The sequence below is a fragment of the Chroicocephalus ridibundus genome, chromosome 4 (assembly GCF_963924245.1).
Source record: "Chroicocephalus ridibundus chromosome 4, bChrRid1.1, whole genome shotgun sequence".
NCBI classification, from domain to species: Eukaryota; Metazoa; Chordata; class Aves; order Charadriiformes; family Laridae; genus Chroicocephalus; species Chroicocephalus ridibundus.
Window position 1 is genome coordinate 55,783,028 of NC_086287.1, and position 15,737 is coordinate 55,798,764.

Here is a 15,737-nt window from a genome sequence, read left to right on the forward strand (position 1 = left end):
CTTCTGAACTGCAAGCACACATTGCCAGCTCACGTCCAGCTTTTCACCCCACAGCCCCACCAAGTCCTTCTCAGCAGGATTGCTCTTAGTCCCTTGATTGATTGATTGATTGATAGATTGATACCAGGAGTTGCCCCAACCCAGATGCAGGACCCTGGCTGTGTCAATTAGTTATTAATTATAACAGGCTGTGTTAATTAACTGCAAACGAGTCTTCAGAGACAGATGGGTGTCAGCTTTCCAGACCTCTACAGCTACACCTGGATCTCTCAGCACCTGAGGATGGGCTCTCTCGGTGACGCCTGGGACTGGATGGGAAACATATGCTGTCCTTCTCCTGCAGGCATGGGCTACCGTCACCAGGGTCACTACCACTTCCTGACTTCAGAGTAGTCACCCTGGTGCGACCTCCAAGTTCTTAAATTAAAATAAACTCATGATGAGTGATGCTGTCAACTGCAGCATTACAGATGAAGGATTTTATAGCGTCCCATAGCTGTGTTAGCAACCAAAACATGGTGTTTCCTCTTGATACACACAGTTTTTGAAGACAATTAAATCTCTTATCTTCTTTGATCCTTCTGATAAACACAGAATCTTTTAAAGTTTTGAAAGGCCAACACTGAATACATCAAAAAGACCATCTACCTTCAAACGGAGAAATGCAGCTTAGCCAGCAAAAATTTCGTACTCTGTTTTCTTTCGGCCAAGGTCAATAATTGTATTAACTTCTGGAAGAAGGCTGGGCACAAGTTCTTTTTAATTAACATTAGGTCCCTCAAAAACTTTTTTCTTTGCAACAGGCAGAAATGGAAAAACTCATGCAAGACTCCCTGTAACTTCAAATCACTCCTTGCCCTGTATCCAGGGAGATCTTTAAAAAAAAAATAAAGGTCAAAAAAAACCAATTGAGAGTAACAGGAACTAAATGCTGCTCAGTGGTATTAATCACCAGGGCCAGGAAGTCCCCTACCAGCGTGGAATCTGAGAACAAGGACAGGGACCAAACTCTTCCCAGCTACTCTGAACAGTAACTGCTGGAATCACTCAGGATTTGTAATAGAAAAAGGCCTACCAAGCGCCTTGTCCAAAAGGGAGAATCAATGGGAATTTTGTCTCTGAAAGCTTGCCTTCTCATTTGGGCAGGATTTTCATGATTGACCGATTTTAAGCATCACACGGCAGTGCTGGCCGCGGCCCCTCTTGCCCTATCACGAGGTTTCTGAGGACCTGGGATCGGGTGCTCCGCTTTTCCATTTCCCCATTTGCCCACTTCTGTTTGCCTGGTTACTCTCCCTGGGCAAACAGCCCAGACAGGTTTGTGTTTCTATTTCTATTATTTCTATTATATTTCTTACCTATATCCCAGGCAATAAGTCTGAATAAGCCCAACATTTCATGCTATGTTATTTATAAATGCTATATCTTTATTAAGTTATAACTGAAGTTCACGTTTATCACGAACATCAGTAAGAGACAGAAAGCTTTAATCACGTGTCTGGACGCAGCCGTACGAAGGATCATTTTTTAACAAAGTTATCTTCGTTGGCATGGCTCTCATTTGTCCTGCTGCCAGGATTCTCTTGCCCTTCCCATTTTTCACTGAGCCAAGAGAAGCATAATCAGCCCTTAGCTGTGAACTACTCTGACTGCATATGCAAAACACCTATTGATATATATTGGGGGGTGGATCTTTGCAAAGACTAAAGCAAAACGGCAAATTACTTCTGACCATTAATGCACGCAGCCAGTCCCTGTGCTTTGGCAAAAATTCATACTTTCAGCCGGAGTCCTGTGAAATGGATGGTTCAGGCTGTGATTACGGCCCTCAACATAGGAATAACACATGGCCGCCTGATCTGATTGAGTTAAAGATGTCCCTGCTTGCTGTAGGGAGGTTGGACTAGATGACCTTTAAAGGTCCCTTCCAACCCAAACACATTCTATGATTGTATGATCACTGAGGGGTTTATTGTACTGTTATTTGGATTTCTTTAAGAAAACATAGGAAAAACAAGCTGGAAGAATAAAAAGTGTAGCTTACTATAAGCAGTTGAGAGTTACGAGGCACTAGCGAGATCAGTGCACATCGGAGACCTGTCACAGGTTTCAGAAGTACTTACAAAAGAGTTAGCCTGAGGGACAGGTCCAAAACAGTAAGAGGTGCCAAGTTACCATTGACAGCGGTGGTAAGCTGGGTGAGGAGGCAAAAAACGCATGTAGACACTGTATTTGAAGTTCATTTTCTCCCCTGTAAATACCTTCTTCCTGGTGCCACACACAAAACGCTTTCTTTTAAGGGCTCTTTGTTAACCTGGAGCCTGCAACTGCTGTGCCACTGTGGCCAACCACTGCTTGAGAGAGTTTCAGTCCCTCTGAGGGACAATCCCAGGTGCGAGACCTAAATCTGAGCATCCACATAAGTCTGGCTAAAAAGCGGAGAACCTGCCCTGGGGGTCTCAGTATAAGAACAAGAGCACCACGGCACCCACAGGGATGAAGGTTAATTAGACACTCGAGACTTGTTTCACAACCAGGTAACTACAAGAGTCTCCAACCCAACTCAAACACCGAACGGAAAACTGAGAAGTCCAGTTGCCCAAAAGGTCACAAACCCACCAGTATAGACAAGTAGAATACGACTGACTGCCTTCAGACAAGATTTAGTCTTCTACTTTAAATACCTGTGCATGTGAAGGCACTGGTGCTGCAACCCGATCTAGCTGGGCCATTTGGTGGGTTGGGTAGAGCATCCCTGACATAGAATCATAGAATCGTCTAGGTTGGAAGGGACCTTCGAGATCATCGAGTCCAACCATCAACCTAACACTGACAAAACCACCACTAAACCACGTCCCTGAGCGCCACGCCTACATGTCTTTTAAATACCTCCGGGGATGGTGACTCAACCACTTCCCTGGGCAGCCTGTTCCAATGTGAGAACCCTTTCAGTGAAGAAATTTTCCCTAATATCCATCCTCAACCTCCCCTGGCACAACTTGAGGCCATTTACTCTTGTCCTATCTCCTGTTACTTGGGATGCCACTAAACTACACAACAGCAGAGGCTTCTTTGCCCAGCTTGGGACACCCCAAAACACACTCATCATGTCTTAATTAGGATAGGATGAAGATCCAAGGGGATATATACATTAAAGACAACAAGGACTGGAATATAAATGTTTCCATTTGAAATGACTCCTGTGGCACACATTTAGTGAGCATTTATTCCGTAAACAGCTAGAATTATGCTACCAAAAGAGAAAACCATAAAAATCTCCATAACGAAGCAAATCAACAATACTGGTCTAGAAAGACCTCGTTTCTGACTACAAACAGTGAAAGATGCTAACATAACAAGTATAAAAAACAGGGTAACTTGTTCATAGCTTCACTGGGTTTTAATTACACCAATATATATCAGGAATAAGTTTCAAGATACTACAGCATAAAATATGGTTTTACATACGTCTGAATTAGTGGAAAATAATTAACACAATCCCTCAAAGTATTACACTATTTTAACAAGTATACCTTGAATCACACCGTCAAATTAAGCAGTGGGCATAGAGATCAGAGTTATTTTTTAGGTGGTTTTGGTATCATCTTTTCAGATTTAGTGGGATTTCTGGTCTTAGAAATAAATCCTCCATGGTTGCAGGTTACATGCCCACAGTTGTCCACACTATAGACATCCAGGCTGTTGCTATTATGACCCTCCGTAGAAGATGCCGATTTAAACTTGTGTTTGTGGCTATCAAGCCTCAAACTGCAGCTAACACACAGCTCAGCTGTTTGCAGAGAAATAGGCTGCAATTACAACGAAGTAAAATCCATCCTGCAATCCCCACCTACAGTCCCTCTATTTAACTGGTGGGGGAGAGATAAAAATAGAAGGGCAGGTAAAGAGAGAAGCAGAAAAAGGCACTCATTTCTTAAAAGGTGCTGTGATGCCCTTCACCACGCCGGCACTGACACAGACGTGACTGCTCATCTGGCAATTTCTTCTCCTGAATACGTAATCTGAAGAATCTTTTTGACTTCTCCGTGAAGAGACAGATAACATTTGGCTCTTCCCCTTTAGACATATCCCCTTAACAATCACTCCGCAATAACAGTAAGTTGGAACAGCATAGGACATAAACAACAGCGTTTAAATGGACACTGACAAGCCAAAATGCCCAAGGTTGCTTCTTCTAGTCCAATGGAAAGCTGTCTTAAACAGAAAGACGAAACAAAGTCATCCCTTTGTAGTATTTTCAAAGTAAAGGCTACAAATACTTCAGGATGTGAGTGACATAACCTTGAAATTGTCTTTAGGAGAAAGACATTTGTTTGAGTTTCTGTCCAAGCTGAGTGGACAAACCGAAAAACGAGCAGGAGAAACTGAGGAGCACATTATATTTCTATATCGGCACCGGTTTTAACACAGTGTTTTGAAGACTGTCGTTTTTAAACTAACGCCATTCCACTTTGGGCAAGGGATACGGACTGAGGTGTCACGGGCTCTGCTGACGCTGGGGGCGGCCACTCCTTGAGCAACAGCCAAGGGAAGACAGAGAAGGTGACGTTGGCAAGCAACATCGCACCAACCCCATACCTCGAGTCAGGTCCATGCTTCCATGCCGAAGACAAACAGTCTCTCTTAGGATGAAGCGTTAATGCACGGGTGTACGACTTCATTTGACTGCGGAGCTACCGGGCATGATTTGAATTTGGTGTAATTTCATCCACGCAATGGGACAGAGAGCCCAGACTTCTAATTTGTTAGAGAAATTAGGCACTGACCTTGTTAAAACTGCGTGCTGAAACATGCAGTGTGTGCTCTGCCTTACCTTTTACTGCTCCTTTATTTCACTGCCAGGGTTTCCTACACCCGGAGCAGGTAAGTCTGCCTCCCACTGTGACAAACACTGCCGGCTACGAGAGTGCCCTTACGGAGACCATCTCCACCTCATGTTTCCAGCATCGCCTTTGGTTTCTGACGCCCGAATCTAAATCTTTATTTCGGTGCTTCGCATTGATAACTCTCAGGCCTATTTAACTTCACTTTTACATAGAACAGGATCACTTTGTGGTTCTACAGTGCTTTGTCTAAGGTTCTCCAGGCAACTTGATCTTTCCAAACGCCGCCTTAATCTACAAAGAGCTCCACTGAAACAAGCATGTCTAAAGGCAGAACGAAATCCTGCCGCATGTGGCGACCAGTTACGGAAGAGTTAAAGTAATGAAGAGTTACAGCACCTTACTTTTGCCAGAATGAATGGGTACATTAAAGAAATGTTCCCTTCCATTTATAAAATTTCCATGTGTTTGAAAGGCACGTCAAGCTGTAGCAAACAGGTTGAATGCTGCTGTATCTTGTAATTAGAAAAGAAAAGATTGCTCGCGGTAGTTAAGTGCAACAGTCGTAAGAATTATGCTGCATGCAGAAATGGATAAACAAAAATACAGAAACATTTTCAAGAGTTCCTGACTGACTGTGAGCACCTGCCTTTGGCTGTCCATCAGAGATGCCTCATCCCCCCAGAGTAAAGATATGTAGATACTTTTACTGAAAGAGTTAATTATTATGAGTTAAGCACCCTTATTACCTCTTAAGACACAGGTTTTCAGCCCTGTTATCTCAAAGGAAGCTGTGGTTCATATCAGTAACAACTACAGTAATGCTGTTCAAAGCTTGTAAAAGTTTGTATCTTGAGGATCCAAAGGGGAAGACAAACAAATTCAGAGAGTGCTGGGAGTTTATGACTGATTCACCCAAAGGTACCAACTAGGGCATGGATGGGGTGCAACCCTCAGCAGAGCAAGCCTGAGACTCAGGAAAATATTTAAATCTACTGAAATCAAGGAATATAAGCCTGTGGATTTCTTTGGGTTCTGGATCAAACCCGGAGTCAGCAGCAAAATGGTGAGCAGCAGGACTTTGGGCTCCTTGTCTAGTCCCCTGATAGAAGAACGGTAGAGTTCTACCATCCCAGCCCGTGGGCCTTATCATAGATACATGAAATGAACGTTCAAACCTTAATTATTTTTAAATTGTGGTAACAGCACTTGTTTGCCAGATGAAAACCATCTGACCACACAAGGATTTGTCTCCACACATTTCATTCCAAGGAATGTGAGGAAGGATACCTACTACTAAATATACATTTGGGCTATTGCGAAGCACTGAATTCAGGACCAAAATATCATCTAAGAGAGAGTAATTCCTGCTGAGGATGTTGCCTCTTTCTAGTGAGTGAGCGCAATTCACCACATAAGGGAGTATATTTTTGATGATCCTAAATCAAGCTTCCAGTAGGGAAGATTTTAAAATATTCTTGTGTTGTAACAAAATGTTCCCGCCGGTGTTGTAATGAAAGAAAGAGAAAAAAAACCACCACATCTCCTGGCAGGAAATTAATTATTGAGCATTCCACTGCTTGACGATGCGCTCCTACCTTCTGCGCAGGCTTTCCATTTTTCTCTTTCAGTATGAGGAGAAATTCACTACGGAGAATATACAAACAGAACAAAGAGCACAAGAATATCAGTTTATTAAACGCATTTAGAAACTGAACAGACCTGGAGCGAGGAACTTGGTTTGTGCATCACCACCCCGGGCGCTTATTCCCTCTTTACATCCCCCTCTCCCCTTCTCCATCAGACTGTCACTTTCGCTTCTGTTCCCTGAAATTACCGCTGTCGAGAACGGAAGCGGCGCGCCTGGCTTTTAGCATCACTTACCTGCAACAGCTTTGAAAACTATCGCTTCCTTCATTTAAGGAAATAAAATGGAAAATCTCAGATCTTGATGGAAAGGGAAAATAAAAACCCATCATCCTACGCCTAAGTATCCAGCTGCGATTCCATTTTTAAAACCATCTTTTTTTCCTCCCTGTGTCCAGTCAGTTTAGTAAATTTCAGCCCTGGCTGTCACTTTTGGTGTCTCTGTGAAAAAGCTGAAAACCCCGCACATGCCGTGATTTCCCCCATCAGTTACATGATGGGATATACAGCTCCTGAGGCTACTTCCGCACCCAGCACGTGCACCTGGAACAACTCCTGAATGTGGAGAGATCATACCACTGCACCCTCCCTGTGACAGCAGACGCTCCCCAGGAACCAGCATCCTGGATCCTCCCTGGATGCAGAACTACCAAACCAGAGGGGGAAGATGCAGCAGGCTGAAACAGCATATGCCATCTTCAAATAGTATTTTACGTCAGCGGTGCTCTATAGCGTAGCTAAGACATACCGAAGAACTTTTCAAGAGAAATGAATAATTTTAGCTTTCAAAAAAGGAGGCAAAAAGGGTATGGAAAACTGCTACAGCAGATGGCTGTGTGATGCCTGCAGAAACTTTAAGACCAGCGAAGCTGCTCAGGTACCGTTTCTCATGGCCATCACCACTTGGGCTCATCTCGGGCTCTTCCATCTGGGTAGGATGGCTGGACACAGCCTGACAGCAATCCTCTACCTGCCTTCCAGACCTGAAAGAGCTCATATTTGGCTGGCTCCGTGCATCAGCAGAAGCAGGTGGTCAGTCTCCAGCTCTGCACACTGACATGCCAGTGTTTCCAGAGGCTGTTCATATCTGCAAACATTTAGCTGCCGCCTCCCATCCTCTCCTTACAACATACTCCCTGTGCATCGCAGACACCACTCGACTCTAAATGCATCTCATGGGGCCGCCCGAGACTGGGAAGCACCCTCACATATACAAAATGTCCCACTGAAAGGAAGCGTTCTGCAATAAGGCAAACCACCAACTTCATAGCACCTACCCTAAACTCAGCTGGTCTTGCAAGAGAGCAGGAGGCACAGCAGCAGATGGGGACCTTCGCCACCGGAGGTCCTTCACGTGGCCCTCAGCGTGGCCCTGCGGGAGCTCTGCTGGTGCTGCTGGGAACTCTGCATCGCCCTCGGCTAGTTTTCCATCTTATACTCACGACCTTCTAGCGCATCAAAACTGCTACTGATTCTGCAACTGATAGACAATGATACCCGTGGTGATTCAGCCTGCATTGTTTTGAGGGAATGAATTTTGACTTATAAAGCAGGAGCAAGTTTAATTACTACATACGAACATAGAGCATATGCTGCCATTTTGCAAGAGCGGATCCTGAGAAGAAGCACCATGCTTTGCCACTGAGCTCCCGAGTGACAAAAATCACACTCTCCCGAGTATCAGACTCACCATCTGTAAAATGTTTTTCACCTCCAGAAGATAATGTGAGAACTATGTGTTACAAATCATATGTACTGTAAGTGATAGATATTATCACTTGCTTTGGAGCAGCACCTTAGAAGAAATGCCTGTTCTCCCCTATGATGGCCCACACGGGGCGTAAAACTTCTTTAAACCCTATTTAGCAGTATAAGCAAGGTGACAACTAATTTATCTCTCAAATTTCCTCTTGTATGGTAAGGGAACAGGAGGGCTTTTTCATGAACATAATGTTATTCAGAGGAATTTGCCCTGTAGGATGAGATTCTCCTACAGGCCTATAGGAATTTTAGAGAAGGCTGTGTGCATCTGTATAAATGCATTTTAAGTTCCAGAAAGGGAAATGAGTTTAACTCCTTCTTACACAAATGACGGCGAGGCAAAGCCGAAAACATGTTGGGTTTTTTTTAAAGAATAGATTTCTTTTCTATTCCTTCTCAAAAAAAAATGCACATGAATTAAGGACTAAACCTGGTTTAATCGCTACAGTTTTGAGCAACAAGAAATCAGAGGCAGGCCATCCGTGCTAACACACAGAATCGAAAGAGACAGAGCCAGGAGTCAGAAATGTAGAATTACACTGTAATGAGAGACTGTCAAAACCCAAGGGGAGTTCAACCTGGAATCAACAGCCCTGGCTATACTCAAAATCCGAATTTCAGAGGTTATGGTGATGCAGGTCAGGATGTTGCGGAGTGACCCCATCAGCAGATCACTGCATTAATACAACATCAGAGATGAAAGAATGGCTAATTTGGGTGTCTTTTCTGATAAATTACACATCTTCTATAATCAAGCCAAACCAAAACTAATTTCCAGCAACTGCACTGCCTGCGCCAGTAGACAGTGCTTTAATATCATTATGCATAAACAGGAAGAGATAATGACCTATAATTCAAGTCTATTATTTTTACGGAACACGAAGATACATTGCTGTATAATGCAAGCTGTTGATTAAGACTGGTGTGTTACATTAAACGAACTGTTCTCCCATAAACCACTGCTGCCGTTTCTTCTTTCTTGCCGTCCTTGCCCACCTCGAAGCATTAGCTGGTGAGGGGCAAACAGAACTTTGGAGGGACTACTAGATGGATGCCGAACTACATTCAAACCTCGGTATTTGCATCCTTTCCGCCAGCACAGCCTGTGGCAGGAGAGGAGAGCATCTCGTAGGTGATTTTATCCAAAAAAGCTCTGCCCATGTTTATTCAACAGCAGCCTGTGAGGAGGCACACTGAGTTGAGCGCTGGGGTAGCCACCGGCATCCCTCCACATCGCGCTGACAGGGACCTGGAGCCCGACGACCCCGACGACCCGCCACGACCCGCGGGCTCCTGCCCCCCACCCAGCCCCCGGGACGCGTTGCCCAGGCTCCGGGGGGAAGGAAAGGCGAAGCCCCCCCCACACACACACCCCTTTCCCCGTTAGCGCCGAGGCACCGCCCGCTCCGCACCGCCCAGCCGGCGAGGTGCCCCCGACGGGCCGCCGGAGCCTGCAGCCCCCTCCCCGACGGCCCTCAGCAAGGGGCTGGGGGTGGCAGAGAGCGTGTGTGTGTGCGCGTGTGTCCCCTTTCCCGGGGCGGGGACACCGGCTGTGCCGGCGCAGCATCCCCCGCGCCCCCGCGGAGCCCCCGCGCCCAGTCCATCCCGCTGCGGGGGGCGGAATTTTGGCTCCTACGCCCCCGCTTCGGGGAGCCCGGGGAGTGGTGGGGGGGAGGCGCGGGGAGCCCCGCGGCAGGGCGCGGGGAGAGGCGGGGGAGGAAGGAGCGGCGGCGGGAGAAGGAGAGGAAGGGGAGCGGGGCGGCGCGGGGGGCGGAGGGAGGGGTCTCTTGCGGGGGTGTTGGTTTACCTTGGAGGTTCTGCACTCGGATGTCGCTGATGTGCCCGATGAGCTCCTCGCGTTGGAACCAGTCCCACTCCTGCCCGGCCATGGGGACGCGGGGGCCGCCCGCTGCGGGGGTCGGGGCCGCGGTGAGGGGCGGGGGAGAGGGGGGGGGAAGGTGGCGGCGGGAGCCGGTGGCACCGCCACCGCCGCCTTCACCGGCACCGACGGCGGGCGCGGAGCGGGGGGGGTGGCCCCTCTCCGCTCCGCCCCGCCATCCTCCCCTCCCCTCCCCTCCCGCCCGCCTCCCTCCCTCCCTACCTCCGCCCGGCCGGGGGCGGCGGAGCGGGGCGGAGCGGGGCGCGGGTCTGGCCGTGTCCCCCCCTCCGGCCGCCCGCAGCTCTTCGCCTTTTTCCCCTCCCTTTTCCCTCCCCTCACCGGCGGCGGGGGGGCTCCCGCGTCCCCTCCCCGGGGAGCGGGGCGGGCGGCAGCGCGACCCCCCTTCCCCGGCCGCCCCCTCGGGCGCGGCGGGTCCGGCCCCGGCGCTGCGGAGCCCCGAAGGGAGCATCGTCCCCGCCGCCCCTCGCCCCGTCCCGCCGGGGAGCGGCCCTGCGGGCACCGGCAAGAAATAACGTGGGGTTTTTTCTTGCCGAAGCAGTTGAGGGGGGGCTGCAAGCAATACCGAGCTGTTGCCCGCTTTCCCTTCGCTATGGCCGGCGGCGGGAGGAGTGTCCTCCCCTGGCGTAAATGTCACCCAACCCCGGCGGCAGAAGGGGAAGGGGAAAGTATGAAGGGCAGAGGGGTTCTCCTCCTGGAGGTGAAATGAGCGCCACTCTAAATTAAAACACTAATCAGCCGTTTGCATACTCACTTAGCCTGTTCTTGCTAGTCTGTTTAGGCTGTCAGATTTCCTTTGTGGCGAATTTTCACTTCGAACATCTGCATTTACACCATTTTTCATCAAAATTGGGCAGTAATTTTTATCAAGGGCTCTTCAGTATCACTAAGATCTGCGCTCTACAAACGTGGTGAACAGCATGAGCGTTTCCTTTACATACGAGGCATTTCATTACAATATACCACTATTTGTACTCTTGTGCCTGTTTTCTTTTTAAGCCATGAAGACTCCATAATGTAAACAGAAAATTTTGACACAACCCAGTCAGACTAGTATAGCATCATTAGTTAGACTAGCAAAACACACAAGCCGAGATCTACAAAGTTAAATATAAACAAACAGGGATGGAGAGATTGTGGCTCTTTCATGTTGGAAGTGTTTATGTGATCCCAAGTAAACGCTTACTCCACACAACCAGTTGTTTCACCCAACTCAGGAATGCAGCGCTCTTCCCACAGCCTGCTCCAGTGATTTCCCTTTTACGGCTCAAAATCAGATGGAGATGGTGAGAAGTCAAAGTCATCCATAAAGCATCTAAGAGGTGAAGTATTCGTCACCGCTATAATACGCACCAGACAGCTATCCCACAATCCAGTCTCCAAGAGTCTGGGACTTTATTAATATATTATATCTATATTATATTAATAAACAGCTTTATTGCTGTTTATATGTCAAGGCCTAAAAGTTTTGCACAAATGCAAAGGCAGATAAATGCCATGCCAAAGAGTTTATAAGCCTGAATTCAAGCATCAGAAGAAACAGCTCATGAAAAGGAAAATGCATCTGAAATCAGCCAGATCCGCACAAACGGCAATGCCAGGCTTTGACTTCTTTTTGCGCTGGGATGACTTGTTTTTTCCAGGAGGTATCTGAGCGGGCTGAATGCATCAGCACCGTGTTTAGAGGTGGAGCTGGAAAAAGCTGGTGTGGCTGTGGGAAACGCAGGTGAATGGCTTCACAGCGTTGGTGAAATCCTGTCTGGAAGGGATGGCCAGTCCACACTACTGCTCCAAGAAGGACTACTGCCAATGCCGGGTGGGGACAGCTGAGGCTTTGTCTCATCATGCGTGGGCACGCTCCAGGAGCTGGGGTTTGGTGAGGGCTCTAGATAGCCTGTCCCAGGCTGCACTGGCCTGCTCGTGAGACCTCCCAGTGACCGCTTGCTGTGGTCAGGGTGCCAGCTGGAGAAAGGGAGTTGGTATGAGGCACAGGTAAATGAAGAAGTGGAACAGTCGGCAACCTTCAGCAGCAGAAGGAGCAAAGGTCAGAGGAAGCAATCCGGTAACTCCTCGCTGCCAGCCCCACCTGACGTGTGATGTTACAGCTGTGATTCATTGCTCTCCGCATATTTTTCTGGGGCTAATTACTGCCTTCAGCCGGCTCCCTGCCCCTGTGCGAGAGCTGCCCAGCTCCATGACCGGGGTGGCTGAGGGTGCAGCCCCGGCGCCTCCGACACCTCCAGTCCTGCCGGGGAACTGCGTTTGACCTGCACAGCCTGGGTCTCGGGGTCAGGTTGGGTTTAAGGTGTTGTAAATGATTAACGCTGTGGGCACAGGGAAGCTAAAACTTCCACGGAGCGGGAGGAGAGAGGCATTTAACCTCTCTTACCGGGGAAAGCATCTGCTCTGTGCACCCCCACGGTCTGAAGGAGAACATCCCGGCAGAACGGCGCTGACTAGTGTGGTCGGGCAGGCAGCACAGGCTGGCACTGGCTCGTCCTGCACAGACGGGAGGCAGGAGCATCAGCATCGCAGCCTGCCTTCCTCCTGCCCGTGAGTCAGGCGGGATCTCAACCCTGGCCTGGGGTCCAGGTCCACCTGTCAGCTTTGGCCTCTCTGGTTTCTGGCCCAGCGCATCAGTCGAATCTGCATCGACCTCGTCTTACATGAATACGCTGGGCCGTAATGAAAACTCTGGTCCAGTTTCACTTAGCAGGTGTGCAGCTCCGTCCAGGGCGGCAGCAACTGTGTCGCCTGCTTTTGTCCATCCGAGACTTTCAGATAGCTCGTCAGCGCCTTCCCCACACTAACTTTGCGGTTAGCAGAAGACCTCCTAGGTAGAACCTCCTCTGAGCCGGTTGTAAAAAAGATTGCAATATATGCAGAATTAAGTGCTCCAAAATGAAAAGCTAAGCCTCTAAAATTGTAAGGACACAAAAAGATGGTGAGATCAAAAGGGGCATCCTTTATAAACATTCTTCTTTAAGTTTTTACATTCTTCCCTGCAACCGTGAGGTCTATGAATCAGCTCAAGAAGAAAGTATGAAATCTGAGATTCTCACATAAAGCCAGAACTCCAAACGTTATGTTACTTGTCATAAAATCTGTAAATGCTTGTGGGAAATTATATGTGAAAAGACTATATGCCTTCTAAGAAGTAACTGATTATATACAGTGAGGAGTAAAGAACTTCTCTTAAACAGAAAGTGATTGCAGATTTTATTATTAAAGTTCACTTGCCTTTTGATGTTTAAGGACAATTCTATAACTGAAAAAGCAGGTTACATTTAATTAAGTCCCTTGGCTCAGACTTGGTACTCAGGGCAACACCGTAAACACTTGGCAGAGACTCTGAACTATAATAACAGGTTTATTAAAAAAAGATTTTGGTCACATATGAGAAGGCAGGGAGTCTAATAGGAAGTTCATGGGGAACTTACCACTGTTCTACATCACCTTCATCTTTTTTCTTTTTAGTGTGTGCAGAATAGAGATCTTAAAAAGCTTTTCGTTTACCATCCTTTGCATATCTTACCTGTGGGTGATTTAATGAGTTGAATTCTCAGCTTGAGAAGAAAATGTATACTCTAAGATTGTCAGATTGCAGCAATAAAACCCTCAAATCCTACAGCTAGGCTTTGTGCCTGTCCAGATGGAGGGTGCCTTGTGGCTCCTGCTAAAATGGCAAGGGAAGGTGTCTGACACAAAGGAAGCCATTTATGGAATTAAGGAAGGTATTTATGCCATTGTAGCTAAATTGCTTTGGCTTTATAAACAGAGTTCTCCATCTGAACAATCATTCCAGGAATGGATTCTTTTCTGCCTTTGTGTAAACCAGTTCCAGACCAATGGTAACCAGAAAAAGATGTCATTTATCTTGCAATAGGTGCATCCATGTGCATATTCACCCCAGACCTCACAGAAGCGTAACTTCTTATGCAGACATGCCTTAGCCACCCCTGGCTGCTCTGGTCTACAAAACTGAGAGCTACAAAAACATCTTCACGCTGATTCCTGACAGATCTCCCTCTGCCCACGCTCCCAAAACGTCCCAAAACAGGCCTGCAAGGTGCTCCTCCGCCCACCACAAATAGTGCTTCTGGAAAGGTGGTGGGCATTTGGGTCCTGCCCCTGCACTACTGGCGTAGCCCTTGAGTCTTGGCACGCTCTTCTGGCTCCTTGAAAAGGGGCTACAGAGAAGGTGAAGGTCTCACCCAGTTTTTAATCCATTTAGTTTTTCTGAAGTCTTCCTGGAGATGAGTGAAAATGGAGGCTTTTTTTACTCTATAGCTGAATGAGGAAAAGGGAGGGAAGTTGAAGTCTGTAACACAGGAAAGTAATCCAAATTCTTATTTAACTCTCATATTTTACAGCTACAGTACAACCTGACCTGAATGGTGACTCCATTTCTAGGCAGTAATCACGCCACCGTAGGTCTCATCAAGGCTTCATTTTCCTCGTTTAGCCCCTATCTGAAGCACCAAGGAGTGCCAACCATGAGAAAAGACTCATTAGCTGTGCCAGATGAATAGCTAAGCGAAGATTTCGTTTCTATTACCCTGTCCGACAGCAGCCACCCCTTAGTCTGGCTCCTCTGCCCACACACATGTAAACCATGGGAGAGGTACCATGTAAAATAGACTTTCAAAGCAAAACATAGGAAAAGTCAGGAGAAAAAAGACAGTCTAATTTAACCAACTGAACAGGAGACATTCAGGAAAAGGTGCAAAAGGAATGAGAGATACTGTAATAAGAGGATTAAGCAACTGGAGGAAGTGAGGTCATGCACACAAAAAAAAAGAATAAGATATGAAATGGAAGTGCTTCATGATTTTTCTTTAAAGGTAAGGGATGGTGCACTAAAATGTGTGTTCTGCTTCTCCAACCAAAGTTCGATAACAAGCAGTGAATTCATTGATAAATTGATACAATCAAAAAAATGGATACCAGCTTAGGAACTGGAGTGCTGCGCCCCACTAAACCGGTCCTCATCTTGGGGCCTTTCAGATGCTAAGAGAAGAAGAGGTGTGGTGGCTGTTGGCCCTGCCTCAACGTACCGCTGAGCATATGTACAAACTCCGGATGTTGACTGGCTTCCCTTCTTCTGCTGTGTTGTGTCTCCTCCTTCTTTGACCCTCAGAAGTCCACCACTGAGGCCACACTGATAAGCCACGACAATTCTTGCTGCGTAATGGCAATAAGTAGACCATGGGGCTTGCTAGAAGGTCTCCATGTGCTGTAAATAAGTTTCACCACACAGTCTCCGAAAAATGCCAGGAGTTCTGGTGGCTTCTGACTTGGATGTGTTCAGCTGAATTTGCTCTATTTGCTTGCTACCAAGGTGGAGTTTGTAGCACGATGCACTTTCCAGTGAGCAGTGGTATTTTGAAGACCGTGTCTTTTTGGGTGATGGTGTCACATCAGGGACAGCTTCCATGTGCAAAGGTGAGGTCCTCCTGATTCTTCACCAGGACAGCTGGTGTTGTGGGAGGAGGATGGTGTGTGTCACTCCCAGTCCTTCTTCTGTTGTTTTTTCATTTACTTAGGTAAGTGTGGTTTATTTTAAGGTGTTATTTATAGAGAGCATG

General features: G+C 47.3%; 1 protein-coding gene across 1 annotated transcript in view; it reads right to left on the reverse strand.

The window, feature by feature from the left end:
* CLMN (calmin) overlaps positions 1–10,280 on the reverse strand; it is a 77,992-nt gene extending 67,712 nt beyond the window's left edge. The window contains exon 1 of the mRNA XM_063332721.1: positions 10,060–10,280. Within this exon, the coding sequence (XP_063188791.1) occupies positions 10,060–10,141 (82 nt within the window). The 5' untranslated portion in view covers positions 10,142–10,280. The remainder of the gene's footprint in view (positions 1–10,059) is intronic.
* Positions 10,281–15,737: the final 5,457 nt, after the last annotated feature.